At 37.3% G+C, this 21,796-nt stretch overlaps 2 protein-coding genes across 3 annotated transcripts in view; both read left to right on the top strand.

The window, feature by feature from the left end:
* Positions 1–2,162: 2,162 nt before the first annotated feature.
* LOC108744198 (protein ABHD18-like) lies at positions 2,163–5,238 on the top strand. The gene is made up of 3 exons (XM_018479847.2): positions 2,163–2,686; positions 2,804–4,060; positions 4,917–5,238. Exons 2-3 carry the CDS (start codon positions 2,938–2,940, stop codon positions 5,120–5,122), a joined length of 1,329 nt encoding a protein of 442 aa, XP_018335349.1. The 5' UTR covers positions 2,163–2,686; positions 2,804–2,937; the 3' UTR covers positions 5,123–5,238.
* Positions 5,239–12,885: 7,647 nt separating this feature from the next.
* The window catches only part of LOC108744267, a 101,140-nt gene continuing 92,229 nt past the window's right edge, over positions 12,886–21,796 (top strand). Inside the window, exon 1 of one of the 2 annotated variants that reach the window (XM_018479951.2) lies at positions 12,886–13,408. The gene's annotated coding sequence lies outside the window, so the exon portion shown is untranslated. The remainder of the gene's footprint in view (positions 13,409–21,796) is intronic. The other variant, XM_018479952.1, reaches the window with a different exon arrangement.

Here is a 21,796-nt window from a genome sequence, read left to right as displayed (position 1 = left end):
ATAAATAAATATATTATAGCCATTTCAAACTATAATTTTTATTTAATATAATAAGTAAGCGTAAAAAGTAACTTTTTTAAAAAAAATACCAGACCAAATTTTTCTAAATGATCCCCAAGTCGTTTTTTGATACGTGCCTACGTAAAATTCTATGGAAAGTGCGATTTTTTGGCTTGGCGAGGAACATTGATTTATTTATTTAATTCTCCAGTTGCGGGAAGTCGTGGTAGAGTTGGGAGAAATATAAACGTCTCGGACAAACGAAATAGGTCAGAATTTGTCAGTGTCACAGGGTCTCATGCTCAAAAGTTCTTTAAATTAATCGTGGGATACTGTTTTCTCTCCGGTGGAAAGAAAAAGGAAAAAAAAAGGAAAAGGGAAACTTAAAAAAAAACAATTATAGAACCCATATAGGTGTATCTTCCCTGAAATTTGGGGTGTCATACTTTCAGAGGAATTTCTAAAAATATACGTGTCCTTCGTATCTTCTCTCTTTCCTAATTTAATCTAATCTAATTTAATCTAAGTCTACCTCGACCCCTTTTAACTCCTGTTTCTGCTTCTAATATGTTTCTAACTGGCCTTTCATGACTCTCATTATTTCTCATTGAATTTAATTTTAATATCTTTACTATTCCTTCAATCCTGAGTTATCTGACTTCCTGGATGTCGAAAGTCTGATAAATTTTTGTTTTTGACGCATTTAAACAAATACGTATTTGTGATAAGAAATCCTCCTGTTATCATTTTGTATGTAGCTGCCTTTTGTTTTGCGAAAATTGACCTCTCCTTTGTTTTTCCTTTTTCTAGCGGGGAATTTTGAAAACAGACGTAGATTGAATTCAATTTTTCTTTGTGTTATGTATAAAGCGAATCGAAGGGGCGTGACAGCAACACGATATTACTTTTGCAATGTGCCAGTCTAGTTTGATGAACATTGAACGTGATATGAAAGTATCTACAATGTGTAGGTACTTATGCACGTATGTATGTGTGCATACATATGTATATACGAAGAAGAAAATTTTTCATTCGGCGTATCACTTTCGTATTTTGTTCTCATTTTTATTATTATTATAAAACACGTCTATTCCAGCTGTTGCCGAAGCGTGTTTAATATTTTTACACTATTCCTACTGTATCTCTAAGCAAAAAGATACAAACTTTTGTTACGTTACACGTATTAGGCATTGTCATAAACACTTTGTAGCAAGGAATTTTCATTACTTTTGAGAAAATGAATTTTTTTGAAAAACGCAACTTATTGACAGGGTTCATTCCAGAACCTACATTTGATCATCATCATAAGGTCGTCAGTCCTAAGACTGGTTGGACACGCACATCCATTCCTTCCTATCCTGAGCTAATTTTCGCATTCCCTTAAAACTAGAACAACCCACATCATTAACTATTTGCGAACAGTAATCTAATCTAGGTCTATCTCTACCCTTCCTAACTCCCGTTTGTGCCTTTAATATGCCTTAGAAAACTTAATTTTCCCCTATCAAGAGTTGCCCCTGGATTTGCCTTTATTCTTCCAAATACTAGGTGAGTGGCGGCGTGAAACATTTCATTTTCGTTTTTGAAAAGAATCATTGGTTTACTTCAAAAAAGGAACTTAGAATTTATTTTCAGTTAAATATAGCGAATTACTTGTTTAGTTTATTTTACGTTTGATATTACAGCATTTTATTGTTTGGATTTAAACATATAAAGTGTTTTCTTGAACAATAACCATACCATACATCAGGTTTTAAAAATGCTACAATGATGAGAAGAGTTGAAACAAGAGTTAAAATGAAATGCTGAAGAAGATACAATAAAGCAGAGAAACGTTCAACGAAATTTCCATTGTTTTCTTCAATTACTATTTTGGTCAAATTCCCTATGATTTACGCCAAAAAATAAAAATTAATAATGATGGAATTAATTTCTATTTTTGCAATAAACTTTTCCTTTTATTAACAAGGTGCATGGGGTTATATCTATATATAAAACATCCAAAAACTATCTAGAGTTATCTATAATTGTTTTATAATTCTATTTCGTGACTTTAACTTAAATTTCTACTTAACTATATCGTTTTTGTTAACAGATCCTATAGTAGTTGGCAAAGGACCATATACCAATTTAGACTAATCTTCATGGCCTTTTGCACGCATTCGAATTTAGAAGTTAAAGCATACAATAAAATCTGTGCATTACTATTGAAATAATCAAAACTATTTACTAAGTAAATGGACGTGTTGCAGTGCCAAAATTTTATGTGAATATACTTAATTTCGTGTGTGCTTTAGCCCTAAAAGGATTAATCTTGTTATCTACTGCATAATTTACGTAGGTGGTTTAATTGTGCTAAGTACAGTAAATGATAACCTACCTTCGAAAGTATAGTAAATGATATAGTAATACCACTAATTATAATTCGTAATTTCGTGTTTAATTTTGTTAATTTCACAAATGTGTTTGGTAAGACAGAGGAATAAGGTTTCTGATGCATATTTATGGCTGTGTTGGGGTAACAGCGCCAATTAACGTAATTTGGAAGTACAACCCTAACATGATAGGGTGGATATGAGTACCTACGTTGGAAAAGTTGACATTTACAACCCTGTAATCTAAGATTCTATTTCCGACGACCCGGGTCTATTTGTTCATATATACAGGGTGATCGCTCATGTAAGAGGTACGTACTTAAAGGGCTCGTTCTGATTTTCTGATATCGATACGTGTTTGAAAAACAGAAGCATATAATTAAATGGTTAATCATCTAGTCCATGATTGATTATTTTTGTTGTTGTAGATAGTGACGTTTGACGTTTAGGTTAAGATTTGATGATTCCTGATTTTTTCCAACCATGACAATTTAAAACACCGAATCAGAATGTTAAAAAACTAACGGCACGCTTGTAACCCACCCCCACAAATTCGACAAATATGCCAACGGTTAGCAGACTAGACAAATTGTACAAAAAAATGATCTTCCACAAGTTTTTCACAAGAGGGTGGGGCGATCCCGATTGTTACGACAAATTTTTTGAATTCCGTAAGGTCATTTGCAAAAGAGAAGATGCCTACAAGCTAATACCCATTGATTATCCCGTTAATATCCATCACGAAGAGATTGAATCCGAATATCACATTATCAACGGTAGCTTTAAGACCCCATTGGTGTCTTTTATCCCAGAAGTGGTACCAAAGGTTGTCGAGAACGCTTATTTTCAATTAATCATTCCGAAAAAGTGGAATTCCGAATTCAAACCCATTTGTATACATTACGCTGCTACCGGGGATCATTTTTTCTGGCGTCGCCGAAATATAATGGCAAAACCCCTTTTGAAATCCGACATAGGCTCGATAATTTTGGAGAATCCTTATTACGGATTGAGGAAACCCAAAGATCAGTTTCGTTCCAGCCTTCATTACGTTTCGGACATTCTTGTGATGGGCGGTTGTCTGATTTTGGAGAGTTTGGTGTTACTTCACTGGTGCGAAAAAATGGGTTTCGGACCACTAGGACTGACAGGACTGTCAATGGGGGGTCATATGGCATCGTTAGGAGCCAGCAACTGGCCCAAACCGTTGGTTCTCGTTCCCTGTCTGTCCTGGTCGACAGGGTCATCTGTTTTCACAGACGGCGTCCTTAGTGAAGCTATTGACTGGGACCTGCTGCAAAGACAATACTGTGCCAATAGCAAATTCTGCGAAGTCTTGTCCAAACAGCTGAGAATTGTTGATGACCCTTTTACAAAACCAAATTGTCACGTAGATTTCAGTACAAAACCGTCAGAACTCCTCAACACTCCTCACGATATGGTACAGCTTTTAAATCATAGAAAACCAGAAGTTCCTTACTATTCTAGTAATTCGACTAGAGTAAAGCAAAGGATATCAATCAATTGGCCGTTTTACAACCAGAAGATTTCGTATGCAGCCCTCAAAGAGTCTTTTAATGTGAAAGAGAAAAATCGCGAAGCGGTTTGGTTTATGATAGGCGTGATGGATGAATTTACGCATTTGAAAAATTATTCTGCTCCATTTGACACGTCATTAGTGATAGGTAAGTTTCAGTGGGGAGAGAGATTGTAAATGCACGAAATTTTGTAAAAAGAATACTGATAAGCGAAATTGCTGCTCTTGGTTTTGGTTTTGCGAAAATACAAGATCAAAAATTGTCTTTATACTAGCAAGGTTAAGGCCAAGACCGAACAAACAATACCAAGACTAAACGAAGAAGATTAAGATTAAATGATCAAGACCAAGATTTAACACCAAGACCGACACTATACCAGCAACAACAAGACATGAAGACCATAACTAAAAGTATTTGAGCAAGACCAAAATCAAGACCGAATAAGTAAGACCAAGACCAATATCAAGACTGGGACAGTTTTGGTCTTACTGTTGCTTTGCTCATTACTAAAAAAGAAATATTTCTGTAGAAAACTTAAATTAAGAGATGAATTCTAACTCTACAAGTAGAGTGTATATAAATACATTCATGAAAGTTACTTAGAGAAACGAAAGTACAAGGTAATTTTCGCTGGCATTTCAACGATTTGAATAAGTCGTCGAATGCACTTAAACTTCAGTTAAAATATCTTTGAAACTACCTATTGTTAACTAAATTATATTTACGTATGTACATATTTTGCTCCTTTACGAATAAGAGCCTCAAGTTCCAAAGTTCGCATCGTTATCTTATTCTGTGCGCGCCTTTGAATTCATAATGATGAGCTCAATAATAATATAATTCAAAAGCTAGAAGTTCATGTAAAACGAACAAAAAAAAAACAAAGCAGGCACGCTAAACAATCAAGTGTGAAAATTGTTTTGTGTTCGTGTTTTGTTATTTTTTTAGAATGAGACAATTGCCGCCGTTTTCCTCAGCTGTCAAATCCATTCTTGTATTTTAGCCATCTGTGCAAAAAGCGATGGATATGTCCCGAGAGACGGCTGTTCCCGATTGGAGGACTTGTGGCCTGGAGCAACTGTACGCTATCTGGATACGGGTCATGTTGGCGCTCACATATGGTATGGAAAATCATTCCGGCAAGCCATTACAGACGCTTTCGAGAAAGTCAAAAGAAAAATCAGAACCATGTCGAAGGAAGCAATCTAACTCTTCATTTTGTTTTTGTTTTCTAATCTAAGATTAAACTTGAAGGCGTTTTGTCTTGTTTATGGAATAAAAATTTATCTATTTTATGTAATATGCAACAAAAATCAATAATAAATGAAGTTTTTAATACTCAAGGCCTTTTACAATCATTTTACCAAAAACACTTTTAATAAAATTAATTACTTTTTTCTTTAATAAACGTCCCATTTATTTCTAGCTTTGTTCGTAAATGGAAAATTAATTTAAAAGGTCTCTGAGCAAGGAATAATTGAGAGAGCGTAGAAGTAGTTCGAACACAATTTAATACCAATTTCGAATCCATTCTTTTCGCCTTTTGTAAGAAGATCAGTTAAGTTTTTAATTGAACATGTTCTGATTTGGACAGGTGCTGTCGGAACGGGTAGAAATTGAAAGGAAACTGCTGTAGGTATTCCCAGTAGAAGAAAGATAAAGGAATTATTTTTTTTTTGTGTTAACATGAACGGTTTTTCATAACACGCCTTTCAATAAACTAAGTTTAAATACCTTTAATTTATTTGACATTTAACAATTCATTTGTTCTTGATAATAATTGAAAAAGTGTAACATCAACAGCAACAAAAATAATTTTGTCTTCTAAGTCTATGGATCATTGATCGTTTTTTATTAACATCTGCAAACTCAATGTTGACAATGAAAACTGTTTACTGTTTTAATCATTTGTTATTAAACAGTTGAAAATGCATCTGTAACAATGAAATTTGCTCGAATGCCAATTTTTCGGGACTTACAAATTATGTAGATAACAATTTATATCCCGGCGCCTCCACCAAAATTGTAGAAATCCGAAAAAGTAAAATGAGTTTATCAAATCGTTATTAAAAAATCTTAAAATAAAGTAGACATCTAATATACAATTGCATATTTTAATAAGAAATATATTTATTATTTTGCCATTGGATAATTGATAAATTTGCTGTTGTATATTCAATTTTTGTTTTGTTTCATATGTTAAAGGTCAACGTGTGTTACACCCACACGCCCTTTTCTAATAATTTTCCGTCCAACCACATCAATGTAGAGACATATACATATACATAATGTCGTAACTTGATTCCGAATGCTATTTTTTATCCGCGACCCTCGCCATTCGTCCATGCNAAGACGCGGTTAGAATTCGGAAATCCAGTGTTCTCATGACTCCTCTAATTGTTCACTTATGACGCCACCATGATTCGTCATGGTAATTGTATCAATAAGACGCGGTTAGAATTCGGAAATCCAGTGTTCTCATGACTCCTCTAATTGTTCACTTATGACGCCACCATGATTCGTCATGGTAATTGTATCAATAAGACGCGGTTAGAATTCGGAAATCCAGTGTTCTCATGACTCCTCTAATTGTTCACTTATGACGCCACCATGATTCGTCATGGTAATTGTATCAATAAGACGCGGTTAGAATTCGGAAATCCAGTGTTCTCATGACTCCTCTAATTGTTCACTTATGACGCCACCATGATTCGTCATGGTAATTGTATCAATAAGACGCGGTTAGAATTCGGAAATCCAGTGTTCTCATGACTCCTCTAATTGTTCACTTATGACGCCACCATGATTCGTCATGGTAATTGTATCAATAAGACGCGGTTAGAATTCGGAAATCCAGTGTTCTCATGACTCCTCTAATTGTTCACTTATGACGCCACCATGATTCGTCATGGTAATTGTATCAATAAGACGCGGTTAGAATTCGGAAATCCAGTGTTCTCATGACTCCTCTAATTGTTCACTTATGACGCCACCATGATTCGTCATGGTAATTGTATCAATAAGACGCGGTTAGAATTCGGAAATCCAGTGTTCTCATGACTCCTCTAATTGTTCACTTATGACGCCACCATGATTCGTCATGGTAATTGTATCAATAAGACGCGGTTAGAATTCGGAAATCCAGTGTTCTCATGACTCCTCTAATTGTTCACTTATGACGCCACCATGATTCGTCATGGTAATTGTATCAATAAGACGCGGTTAGAATTCGGAAATCCAGTGTTCTCATGACTCCTCTAATTGTTCACTTATGACGCCACCATGATTCGTCATGGTAATTGTATCAATAAGACGCGGTTAGAATTCGGAAATCCAGTGTTCTCATGACTCCTCTAATTGTTCACTTATGACGCCACCATGATTCGTCATGGTAATTGTATCAATAAGACGCGGTTAGAATTCGGAAATCCAGTGTTCTCATGACTCCTCTAATTGTTCACTTATGACGCCACCATGATTCGTCATGGTAATTGTATCAATAAGACGCGGTTAGAATTCGGAAATCCAGTGTTCTCATGACTCCTCTAATTGTTCACTTATGACGCCACCATGATTCGTCATGGTAATTGTATCAATAAGACGCGGTTAGAATTCGGAAATCCAGTGTTCTCATGACTCCTCTAATTGTTCACTTATGACGCCACCATGATTCGTCATGGTAATTGTATCAATAAGACGCGGTTAGAATTCGGAAATCCAGTGTTCTCATGACTCCTCTAATTGTTCACTTATGACGCCACCATGATTCGTCATGGTAATTGTATCAATAAGACGCGGTTAGAATTCGGAAATCCAGTGTTCTCATGACTCCTCTAATTGTTCACTTATGACGCCACCATGATTCGTCATGGTAATTGTATCAATAAGACGCGGTTAGAATTCGGAAATCCAGTGTTCTCATGACTCCTCTAATTGTTCACTTATGACGCCACCATGATTCGTCATGGTAATTGTATCAATAAGACGCGGTTAGAATTCGGAAATCCAGTGTTCTCATGACTCCTCTAATTGTTCACTTATGACGCCACCATGATTCGTCATGGTAATTGTATCAATAAGACGCGGTTAGAATTCGGAAATCCAGTGTTCTCATGACTCCTCTAATTGTTCACTTATGACGCCACCATGATTCGTCATGGTAATTGTATCAATAAGACGCGGTTAGAATTCGGAAATCCAGTGTTCTCATGACTCCTCTAATTGTTCACTTATGACGCCACCATGATTCGTCATGGTAATTGTATCAATAAGACGCGGTTAGAATTCGGAAATCCAGTGTTCTCATGACTCCTCTAATTGTTCACTTATGACGCCACCATGATTCGTCATGGTAATTGTATCAATAAGACGCGGTTAGAATTCGGAAATCCAGTGTTCTCATGACTCCTCTAATTGTTCACTTATGACGCCACCATGATTCGTCATGGTAATTGTATCAATAAGACGCGGTTAGAATTCGGAAATCCAGTGTTCTCATGACTCCTCTAATTGTTCACTTATGACGCCACCATGATTCGTCATGGTAATTGTATCAATAAGACGCGGTTAGAATTCGGAAATCCAGTGTTCTCATGACTCCTCTAATTGTTCACTTATGACGCCACCATGATTCGTCATGGTAATTGTATCAATAAGACGCGGTTAGAATTCGGAAATCCAGTGTTCTCATGACTCCTCTAATTGTTCACTTATGACGCCACCATGATTCGTCATGGTAATTGTATCAATAAGACGCGGTTAGAATTCGGAAATCCAGTGTTCTCATGACTCCTCTAATTGTTCACTTATGACGCCACCATGATTCGTCATGGTAATTGTATCAATAAGACGCGGTTAGAATTCGGAAATCCAGTGTTCTCATGACTCCTCTAATTGTTCACTTATGACGCCACCATGATTCGTCATGGTAATTGTATCAATAAGACGCGGTTAGAATTCGGAAATCCAGTGTTCTCATGACTCCTCTAATTGTTCACTTATGACGCCACCATGATTCGTCATGGTAATTGTATCAATAAGACGCGGTTAGAATTCGGAAATCCAGTGTTCTCATGACTCCTCTAATTGTTCACTTATGACGCCACCATGATTCGTCATGGTAATTGTATCAATAAGACGCGGTTAGAATTCGGAAATCCAGTGTTCTCATGACTCCTCTAATTGTTCACTTATGACGCCACCATGATTCGTCATGGTAATTGTATCAATAAGACGCGGTTAGAATTCGGAAATCCAGTGTTCTCATGACTCCTCTAATTGTTCACTTATGACGCCACCATGATTCGTCATGGTAATTGTATCAATAAGACGCGGTTAGAATTCGGAAATCCAGTGTTCTCATGACTCCTCTAATTGTTCACTTATGACGCCACCATGATTCGTCATGGTAATTGTATCAATAAGACGCGGTTAGAATTCGGAAATCCAGTGTTCTCATGACTCCTCTAATTGTTCACTTATGACGCCACCATGATTCGTCATGGTAATTGTATCAATAAGACGCGGTTAGAATTCGGAAATCCAGTGTTCTCATGACTCCTCTAATTGTTCACTTATGACGCCACCATGATTCGTCATGGTAATTGTATCAATAAGACGCGGTTAGAATTCGGAAATCCAGTGTTCTCATGACTCCTCTAATTGTTCACTTATGACGCCACCATGATTCGTCATGGTAATTGTATCAATAAGACGCGGTTAGAATTCGGAAATCCAGTGTTCTCATGACTCCTCTAATTGTTCACTTATGACGCCACCATGATTCGTCATGGTAATTGTATCAATAAGACGCGGTTAGAATTCGGAAATCCAGTGTTCTCATGACTCCTCTAATTGTTCACTTATGACGCCACCATGATTCGTCATGGTAATTGTATCAATAAGACGCGGTTAGAATTCGGAAATCCAGTGTTCTCATGACTCCTCTAATTGTTCACTTATGACGCCACCATGATTCGTCATGGTAATTGTATCAATAAGACGCGGTTAGAATTCGGAAATCCAGTGTTCTCATGACTCCTCTAATTGTTCACTTATGACGCCACCATGATTCGTCATGGTAATTGTATCAATAAGACGCGGTTAGAATTCGGAAATCCAGTGTTCTCATGACTCCTCTAATTGTTCACTTATGACGCCACCATGATTCGTCATGGTAATTGTATCAATAAGACGCGGTTAGAATTCGGAAATCCAGTGTTCTCATGACTCCTCTAATTGTTCACTTATGACGCCACCATGATTCGTCATGGTAATTGTATCAATAAGACGCGGTTAGAATTCGGAAATCCAGTGTTCTCATGACTCCTCTAATTGTTCACTTATGACGCCACCATGATTCGTCATGGTAATTGTATCAATAAGACGCGGTTAGAATTCGGAAATCCAGTGTTCTCATGACTCCTCTAATTGTTCACTTATGACGCCACCATGATTCGTCATGGTAATTGTATCAATAAGACGCGGTTAGAATTCGGAAATCCAGTGTTCTCATGACTCCTCTAATTGTTCACTTATGACGCCACCATGATTCGTCATGGTAATTGTATCAATAAGACGCGGTTAGAATTCGGAAATCCAGTGTTCTCATGACTCCTCTAATTGTTCACTTATGACGCCACCATGATTCGTCATGGTAATTGTATCAATAAGACGCGGTTAGAATTCGGAAATCCAGTGTTCTCATGACTCCTCTAATTGTTCACTTATGACGCCACCATGATTCGTCATGGTAATTGTATCAATAAGACGCGGTTAGAATTCGGAAATCCAGTGTTCTCATGACTCCTCTAATTGTTCACTTATGACGCCACCATGATTCGTCATGGTAATTGTATCAATAAGACGCGGTTAGAATTCGGAAATCCAGTGTTCTCATGACTCCTCTAATTGTTCACTTATGACGCCACCATGATTCGTCATGGTAATTGTATCAATAAGACGCGGTTAGAATTCGGAAATCCAGTGTTCTCATGACTCCTCTAATTGTTCACTTATGACGCCACCATGATTCGTCATGGTAATTGTATCAATAAGACGCGGTTAGAATTCGGAAATCCAGTGTTCTCATGACTCCTCTAATTGTTCACTTATGACGCCACCATGATTCGTCATGGTAATTGTATCAATAAGACGCGGTTAGAATTCGGAAATCCAGTGTTCTCATGACTCCTCTAATTGTTCACTTATGACGCCACCATGATTCGTCATGGTAATTGTATCAATAAGACGCGGTTAGAATTCGGAAATCCAGTGTTCTCATGACTCCTCTAATTGTTCACTTATGACGCCACCATGATTCGTCATGGTAATTGTATCAATAAGACGCGGTTAGAATTCGGAAATCCAGTGTTCTCATGACTCCTCTAATTGTTCACTTATGACGCCACCATGATTCGTCATGGTAATTGTATCAATAAGACGCGGTTAGAATTCGGAAATCCAGTGTTCTCATGACTCCTCTAATTGTTCACTTATGACGCCACCATGATTCGTCATGGTAATTGTATCAATAAGACGCGGTTAGAATTCGGAAATCCAGTGTTCTCATGACTCCTCTAATTGTTCACTTATGACGCCACCATGATTCGTCATGGTAATTGTATCAATAAGACGCGGTTAGAATTCGGAAATCCAGTGTTCTCATGACTCCTCTAATTGTTCACTTATGACGCCACCATGATTCGTCATGGTAATTGTATCAATAAGACGCGGTTAGAATTCGGAAATCCAGTGTTCTCATGACTCCTCTAATTGTTCACTTATGACGCCACCATGATTCGTCATGGTAATTGTATCAATAAGACGCGGTTAGAATTCGGAAATCCAGTGTTCTCATGACTCCTCTAATTGTTCACTTATGACGCCACCATGATTCGTCATGGTAATTGTATCAATAAGACGCGGTTAGAATTCGGAAATCCAGTGTTCTCATGACTCCTCTAATTGTTCACTTATGACGCCACCATGATTCGTCATGGTAATTGTATCAATAAGACGCGGTTAGAATTCGGAAATCCAGTGTTCTCATGACTCCTCTAATTGTTCACTTATGACGCCACCATGATTCGTCATGGTAATTGTATCAATAAGACGCGGTTAGAATTCGGAAATCCAGTGTTCTCATGACTCCTCTAATTGTTCACTTATGACGCCACCATGATTCGTCATGGTAATTGTATCAATAAGACGCGGTTAGAATTCGGAAATCCAGTGTTCTCATGACTCCTCTAATTGTTCACTTATGACGCCACCATGATTCGTCATGGTAATTGTATCAATAAGACGCGGTTAGAATTCGGAAATCCAGTGTTCTCATGACTCCTCTAATTGTTCACTTATGACTCCACTATGATACATCATGGGAATTTCATCAGTAAGATGTGGTTAGAATTCGGAAATTCAGTTTCTTCATGGCTTTTCAAAGTGTCCACTTATGACGCCACCATGATCCGTCATGGGGATTGCATCAATAAGACGCAGTTAGAATTCCTAAAACCAGTTTTCTCATGACTTCTCAAAGTGCTCACTTATGACGTCACAATGATCCGTCATGGGGATTGCATCAATAAGACGCAGTTAGAATTCCGAAAACCAGTTTTCTAATAACTTCTCAAAGTGTTCACTTATGACGCCACCATGATACGTCATGGGGATTTTATCTATAAGAAACATATTCTATCATTGTAAAATTAGTCTCTACGAAGAGCCCTTTTATTTTATTGGAATAATATGTCTACTACGTCCACCTAAACTTTATCTCTTTAAAATACAGGGTAGTATTAAACTGTAAGTTGATCTGTGGCACTGCTTCGGTCCATCAATAGTATTCTTCTTCGTGGTTTCAGGCTGGATGACATGTGTTGTATGTAAACGAATGTTTGTGTGCGGGTGTTGTTTTTGAATCTAGTCAGTTCTCAGTTCAGTGTTGCTGCGCACTGTTCATCAGTCTCAGATTCAGAGTGGTTGCAACAACCAACAAGAAAGCAAGGAAGCAGGCGAAGTCCTCGCTTTTTGTATTTGTCGCGCTTGTCGCTCGCTGTCGCGTCACACCGTATCGCTTTACCGCCTCTTCCCGTTCTCGGTCGCTCTTTCTCTTTCTCTCGACGACCGACGACGAGTGATCAATAGACGCTCTTTTCGTGCGCTGCTCCCGATCGTCCATCCAGAGCCAGCCAGCCACCAACTCACATATATACACACACACATACATAACAACACCACGCCGTCGCTACTGCCGCCGCCGCCGCCGCAAGCACCGCGTCGTTTTCGCTCGCTCAATTCGTCCGTCGCAATCTACTAGTCGCCGTCCGTCGTCGTCGGCTTCTGTGAGCGTTTCCACATTGTTGTTGTAGTAGCTCTGCTGGTTGTTCTCTTGTTATTATCGCCCGAATTCTCTTCTCTTCTATTACCTACCACTTAACTTCGACGCCGTTTCCCTACCTGCCCGTCTGTGTAATACTGCCGGATACAAAGGTAAGAGTAGTTTTAGAATCTTTTTTCATGACGATGTAAGATGATGATAATTGTGATGCTTTCTGATGTTGAATCCAGGAAAAATTTTGAAAAAAAAAATTCGTTTGATTCGGGATTATTACTTATTCTTTTAGCCGATTTTTTTGAAAACAGGCCAAAGGAAAATCAGTCATCATAAACATAATTAATGCTCTTTTATGGTATGTTATATATATGCCACAGTTTTGGAAATGTGTTAAAAACCGCGACGAAAAAAAAATTTATCAGGCGCTATGAACAAGCTTAGAGGAGATTTTGATTACTTCTTTAACAGGATAAGTAGGAACTCATTTTCAGTAACTATTTAATTGAATATTTTATCCGAATTTCATTCAATAAGACGAAATTAATTTTAATTAAATAGAGAAGTGTCGAGATAGTCCAAAATCGGTCCCCTTAAAACATTAGATCACATCTCCTAATGGTCTTTTAATTACCTCCTCCTATGTGTAGGTTTATATTATATTGGTTATCTATTTACAAAATTTTAAAATTTCATAATAAAAAATTAACATATTATAGGTACCTACTTTTTGTCAAAAGACAATTTTTAGTATGATTACATGAATACACGTTTTACGTAAAATCTACACATTGCAGTGTAAAACATGCATAAGCACAATAATTTGTACATATTTAACTGTTATTATCTCTATGTTTCCTTTTTAATGCTTATCAGGGACTGAGTGTAGGAGCCTGCATGCATCATACGTAATAATCTAAGAATATTTCTGCTGGGTACATACATCTACTAGACAACAAAAAACTGGACCAATCAAGTTACACTTCTCTATAATTTTGAGAAGTGAAAATCCTTATAAATACCTATCTCTGAAGTTATAATGAAAGATAGTTAAAAGCTTAATAGATTTTGAAACAAAAGAGAAAATGATTTAATAATCACAGCCGTAGTTTTATTTAATTAGCCTTGAAAAAGCTTAACAATTTAGGCGAAACGTTGCTTGTGGTTTTTTAAATAAAATAATTTAAATCCCAGTATTGCTTTGATCAAAAAGGGAAGAAGATAATGTTCCTGGCAGAATTCTTATTCAAAATTGTCCAATTTATTTAATTTTTTTTACATTTCAAGTGTCAAAAAACTAAAAACATGTGGATCAGTTTAATACGTAACGATGTCACATATGTATTCATACTTAAAATAATAACGTTTCATGCATTTCACCTGTGAACATTAATTTAGTGGTGCTGCAATATCAGCGGTTTTTTGTTCACAACTGCCACCATAAACATTTTGCACACAATAATGAATACATTAACAATACATATACATGTGTATATTATACCTCATGCCTCTGTATGGACGCCATGGAAACGCTCTGAGCAGTGCTGTTAAATTGAATTTTTTTTAATAAAAAAGCTCACGAAAATCGCCAAACGATGTCACGTTAATTACACATGCGGGTCATGTGCCAGGCAAACCTTTTCAAAATCAGTTTATTATTTTTTTTAACATCTGTCCGTGTAACAAACCGTCTGTTTCATTAGTGAAAAGGGGATATTGAAATTACCTAGGTGCTTTGCAGTTTTCGTATTTTTTTAACGATTTTTCCATTTCTGTTGAATCATACAGCATAATATATTATGGAAAAGGAAAAGTGATCGAAATGCTTCTGAAAAATTATGAGGGAAATGAAAGAGCTATATCTTCAACATCATCATTAGGTCTTCAGCCCTAAGACTGGTTGGACACGCACTTCCATTCTGAGCTAATCTTTGTGTTTCCGTAAAACCAGAACATATCCCATATCCTTAACTATTTGCGAACACTAATCTAAAACAGGTTAGAAGCATTCGAAATGTGGTATTACAGGCGAATGATGAGGATACCGTGGATAGAGAAGGTTGGAAATCAAGAGATATTAGAAAGAATAGAATACAGGACTCTATGGAAGTCAATAAGAAATAGGCTAGATAGGAGATAGGACACCTTCTTAGGCATGAAGGACTAGTTAGAGATATATTAGAGGCAGAAACGGAAGTTAGGAGGGGTAGGGGTAGACCAAGTTTAGACTACTGTTCGCAAATAGTTAAGGATATGGGTTATTCTAGTTTTAGGAAAATGCGAAGATTAGCTCGGGATAAGAAGGAATGGAGATGCGTGTCCAACCAGTCTTAGGACTGACGATCTTATAATGATGATGAACTTAATCTAGGTCTCTTCTCAACTACTGTTTCTTCCTCTAATATGTCCCTGACTAGACCTTCGTGCCTGAGAAGGTGTCATACCAACCTATCTCGCCTATTTCTCTTATTCTTTCTAATGTCTCTTCATTTCCAACCTTCTCTATCCACGATATCCTCATCATTCGCCGATAACACCGTAGCGCCCACCACGTAAAACATTTAGATCTTATACATGTGTGGTTTTTGGGAAATTCTCCTTTATTAACGAATTCAGAAAAATTTAATTGAAATCACCCTTTTGGCTTATTGTTTTATTCAATTGAACAACTAAAAAACCTTGAATTGTATTAATTCAAAGTAAAACATGTGTTGTATTAATTAATAATAATTAATATGTAATTATTTCATTGATAAAACTGTTACGTTTCAAACAGGTGAAAGAGATGATAAAGTGATGCATCAAAAGGCCTGAATTTTTGTTATTGTTATATTTCCACACATTATGAATGTGCTAAGGTTTAGTGACCTCATTGTGTTTTAAAGTTAGCGAGGACAGCCCGTGATAACACTTCACAATTGGCATTGTTTACAATTTTGTTTATCACCATTGCAGTTTGATCATCACCAAACGCCAGATAGGATACCATATACTAACATTATTTGCTTGAAGTTTTGTGACTCTTGCATTTATTGTAACATTATTTTATATTTTTTTAAAGTAAGAGATCGTTTTCAAATTATTGTAACAAAGAGACAACTGAAAATGTTTGCTCAAAAAAAAGTTACGGCAAAAACTCTTTATGTCTATTGGGATAAACAATTGACAATATTTCACTAACAAATTGACCAATTCANTTAAATAAAGTATTTCTGCGTACTTTATGTGTCTTGTAAAGTATAACGTACGCACAGTCGAAACAGAGTACAATACTTTATAATAAAGTACGGGTGGCAACCCTAATGGTAACTCTTGAAAATTGTAACGCAAAGAACAGGAAAAATATCAAATTTTAAAGAAACAATCATCCTACTAACTATGTATATAATTGCCGTTCTTCACAGATACCTACGAACCATAATGCAATATGCGAAGAAGTCAACGTTTTCATAACAGAATAATTGTCGTATGACCATTACTCATACAACTGCAACCTAATTTGATTTAAATTATTTAAGTTCATTACACTGACTCAGTATGTGCTCGTTGAAAGATAGCGGAAAAAACAAAGCGTTTGCCAGAAAAACTAGGCCGAATTTATGAAAATGTCTTGCTATTATTAAATTACCTAATTATCATAATTACCTCCAGCATCAACGTCTAATGAATTCCCTAATTATAACTGTACTCGCATGTAAATTATAATACGCTTCTGTAGATGACAAAAAAGTATTAAGACGATGATGGCTAAATTAAAAAACCATCCAGAATGTTTCTAGGTATATTGGACAGAATTTTCTGTGACATGTTTGTATACAGTACACGCACTTTAACGTGACACAAAAGCAATAAAAGTAGGGCGATTGGTGTTGATATAGTTAGAACGATCAAAATTGGCAAAGTTTGCAATAAATTATCTATGAGAGAGGACGTATCTTCTATCTTGTTTGGGTTTCGATAAAAGAGAAGGCACAAGTGGCTAATAACTATAGACCACGAGAAAGGAATAGCTATATTCACAGCTTACAGCAACTGCAAATGTTCAAAAACAGTATTACCATTTTCGACAAAGCTCACTTCACACCTTTACAATTATTGTTTAGCCTGATCGGACTGGTGAAAGGGCCTACAGACCTTTGTAAAAGCGTCTTCAGGTTTAATTCTTATGTGCCATGTTAAACCGCCTTAATGATACATTAGTTTAAGTCATACATCTCTATACCAACTGTAAAATTGCTGAGATATCTGTACGAGTCAATCAAAAAGCAATAGCCATTCCTACCAATTTGAATCAACACATTTAATAAAAAATTAAGAGAACTTTCTACCTGCTGGTCAGTGAATATTATTATTATTAGCAGTCTCGAGAAGTATATTTATAGTATGTATGTATATTGTATCCCCTGGGAGAGATATTTGTCTCACGTTTCAAACGGCTAAAAGTAATGGACAGCCCAGGAATCCTGCTGCTAAGCATGTGGCGTATTTGGCTGGAGACACGTGTGCGTGAATTGACACCCTCGCAGTTGGTGGCACTATTATCTCGGTTGGCCTTACCCAATTCTGTCGTCCGTTTCATACAGCCCAAAGCGAAGGAAGTACTGTGTACCTATGTCAAGCTATACCGTATCTATCGGTCGCAGTTGCCAAGTAGAAAATTGCAAAAAAGTATGACAATTTGATCGTCATCATAAGGTCGTCAGTCTTAAGACTGGTTGGACACGTATCTCCACTCTTTCCTATTCTGAGCTAATCTTCGCTTTTCCCTAAAACTAGAACATCCCACATCCTTAACTATTTGCGAACAGTAATCTAACCTAGGTCTACCTCTACCCCTCCTAACTCCTGTTTCTGCCTCTAATACGTCTCTGACTAGACCTTCATGCCTGAGAAGGTGTCCTACTAACCCATCTCGTCTATTTCTTATTGACTTCCATAGAGTCCTCTGTTCTCCTATTCTTCCTAATAACCCTTCATTTCTAACCTTCTCTATCCACGGTATGCTCATCATTCGCCTGTGACACCACATTTCGAACGTTTCTAACCTTTTCTTTTCCGCCGCGCCCATCGTCCATATTTCGCACTCGTACAACGCCGCGCTCCAAACATACATCTTTAACAACCTTTTTCGAGTTTCTAAATTAACCGTTCGCGAGCATCGAACTGACTTCTTTTTATTGAAGGCGACTCGAACCTGCGCTATCCTCTGCTTTATATCCCTACTGCTCCTTCCGTCCTGACTTATCTGACTTCCTAGATACCTAAAATCTAAGACTGGTTGGATACGCACCTCCAATCTTTCCTATCCTAACATAATCTTTGCACTTTCCTGAAACTTGAACATCCCACATCCTTAACTATTTGTGAACAGTAATCTAACCTAGGTCTACCTCTTCTTCCCTTAACTCCCGTTTCTGCTTCAAATATATCTCTAACTATTTCTTATTGATTTCCATAGCGCCTTCTGCTCTCCTGCTCTTTCTAATGCCTCCAACAAAAAAAATAGTAAAAGAGGTATATTGATATATTATCTGGCAACAGCGAAGGTGGTTCATTTTCAAATTTGTAATGATGATAAATGGACTGCTCAGACTTTCGTGAGATAAGATTACTAAGAGACGACGGACGGTAATTTGATGTAAGGGCCTTTAGAGTTATTACTATTATTGTTCTAACGAGAAGCACGATCCCACAGGCTTAAGTGCCCTTTCTGTTCCTGCCTCCCTACGTTCCGTCCTTCTATTCGTTGTACGTGTTACATAACGTAGGCATCGGCACCTCGGCCTTTCCGGTTAAGGAAAACGGAACCAGCAGGGTGGAAGTTTATGTTAACCTGTAGGGTGTGACCGTGGGCAATAGACAGGGGTGGTTAGTTATATTGCTGTTATTATTATTATGATTATTATCGTTATTATTTCCGATAGCGTGATGAGGGTGATACTCATTATAATCACGTTTATTATATCGGAGCTGTTCTTATAAAGAAATCACAAAGAACAAAAATGAAGCAAAGAAAATTAAATGCTGATTAAGATTAACTTTCTGTTAACTTAATCGGTAAGATCTAATCTATAATGCCACGAATAAATTATAAAATGAGAAAAAGTAAACATACTTTTTTAATATCCTTACGTCCAATAAAAGAATCCAGGATTAATACTAAAAACAATTATAAACTGTAACTAAATAACGAATTAACTTAATTCAGTTGAATTGAATACTATGAGACCATCAATCGATAGAAAACAAAATCATTAATAAGACTCGGTTAGAATTCGGAAATCCACCAACGTCATGGGGTTTTCATCAATAAGACACGACTGGAATTCGGAAATTCAGATTCTCTTCATGACTTTTGAAAGTGTTCATTTATGACGCCACCATGATCTGTCATGAGAATTTCATCCGCTGTTAAAATTCGAAAATCCTGTCTCTTCATGACTCTCCGAAGTGTTCACTTATGACGCCACCATGACCTGTCATGAGGATTTCATCCGCTGTTACAACTCGGAAATTCTGTTTTTCATGACTCTCCAAAGTGTTCACTTATGACGCCACCATGATTTGTCATGAGGATTTCATCCGCTGTTACAACTCGGAAATTCTGTTTTTTCCTGACTCTCCGAAGTGTTCACTTATGACGCCACCATGATCTGTCATGAGGCTTTCATTCGCGGCTAGAATTCAGAAATTCAGTTTCTTCATGACACTTCAATGTATTCATTTATGATGCCACCATGATCCCTCATGAGGTTTTCATCGGCAGTTACAATTCGGAAATCCTGGTTCTTAATGACTCTTCAAAGTATCCACGTATTACGCCACCATAATGCGTCATGGGGATTGCATCAACAAGACGCGGTTAGAATTCGGAAATTCAGTTTTCTTATGACACCTCAAAGTGTCCATTTATTTTCATGGGGACTTCATCAGTAACATGTGGTTAGAATTTTGGATATCTAACATTTTCATGACTCTTGTACACTTTTGACGCCATCATGACCAGGTTAGAATTTGGAAATTCAGTTTCTTCATGGCTCTTCAAAGTGTCCACTTATGACGCCACCATGATCTGCATGGGGATTGCATCAATAAGACGCAGTAAGAATTCCGAGATCCAGTTTTCTCATGACTTTTCAACGTGTTCACTTATGACGCCACCATGATCCGTCATGGTAATTGTATCAATAAGACGCGGTTAGAATTCCGAGATCCAGTTTTCTCATGACTTCTTAAAGTGTTCACTTATGACGCCACCATGATCCGTCATGGGGATTGCATCAATAAGACGCGGTTAGAATTCCGAAAACCAGTTTTATCATGACTTTTCAACGTGTTCACTTATGACGCCACCATGATCCGTCATGGTAATTGTATCAATAAGACGCGGTTAGAATTCCGAGATCCAGTTTTCTCATGACTTCTTAAAGTGTTCACTTATGACGCCACCATGATCCGTCATGGGGATTGCATCAATAAGACGCGGTTAGAATTCCGAAAACCAGTTTTATCATGACTCCTCTAATTGTTCACTTATGACGCCACCATGATCCGTCATGAGGATTTCATCCGCTGTTACAACTCGGAAATTCTGTTTTTTCCTGACTCTCCGAAGTGTTCACTTATGACGCCACCATGATCTGTCATGAGGCTTTCATTCGCGGCTAGAATTCAGAAATTCAGTTTCTTCATGACACTTCAATGTATTCATTTATGATGCCACCATGATCCCTCATGAGGTTTTCATCGGCAGTTACAATTCGGAAATCCTGGTTCTTAATGACTCTTCAAAGTATCCACGTATTACGCCACCATAATGCGTCATGGGGATTGCATCAACAAGACGCGGTTAGAATTCGGAAATTCAGTTTTCTTATGACACCTCAAAGTGTCCATTTATTTTCATGGGGACTTCATCAGTAACATGTGGTTAGAATTTTGGATATCTAACATTTTCATGACTCTTGTACACTTTTGACGCCATCATGACCAGGTTAGAATTTGGAAATTCAGTTTCTTCATGGCTCTTCAAAGTGTCCACTTATGACGCCACCATGATCTGCATGGGGATTGCATCAATAAGACGCAGTAAGAATTCCGAGATCCAGTTTTCTCATGACTTTTCAACGTGTTCACTTATGACGCCACCATGATCCGTCATGGTAATTGTATCAATAAGACGCGGTTAGAATTCCGAGATCCAGTTTTCTCATGACTTCTTAAAGTGTTCACTTATGACGCCACCATGATCCGTCATGGGGATTGCATCAATAAGACGCGGTTAGAATTCCGAAAACCAGTTTTATCATGACTTTTCAACGTGTTCACTTATGACGCCACCATGATCCGTCATGGTAATTGTATCAATAAGACGCGGTTAGAATTCCGAGATCCAGTTTTCTCATGACTTCTTAAAGTGTTCACTTATGACGCCACCATGATCCGTCATGGGGATTGCATCAATAAGACGCGGTTAGAATTCCGAAAACCAGTTTTATCATGACTCCTCTAATTGTTCACTTATGACGCCACCATGATCCGTCATG

Source organism: Agrilus planipennis, unplaced genomic scaffold (assembly GCF_000699045.2).
Source record: "Agrilus planipennis isolate EAB-ADULT unplaced genomic scaffold, Apla_2.0 scaffold13, whole genome shotgun sequence".
Taxonomy (NCBI): Eukaryota; Metazoa; Arthropoda; class Insecta; order Coleoptera; family Buprestidae; genus Agrilus; species Agrilus planipennis.
The sequence above is the reverse complement of the archived record's forward strand: the minus strand, read 5'-3'. Positions and strand labels throughout refer to the sequence as shown.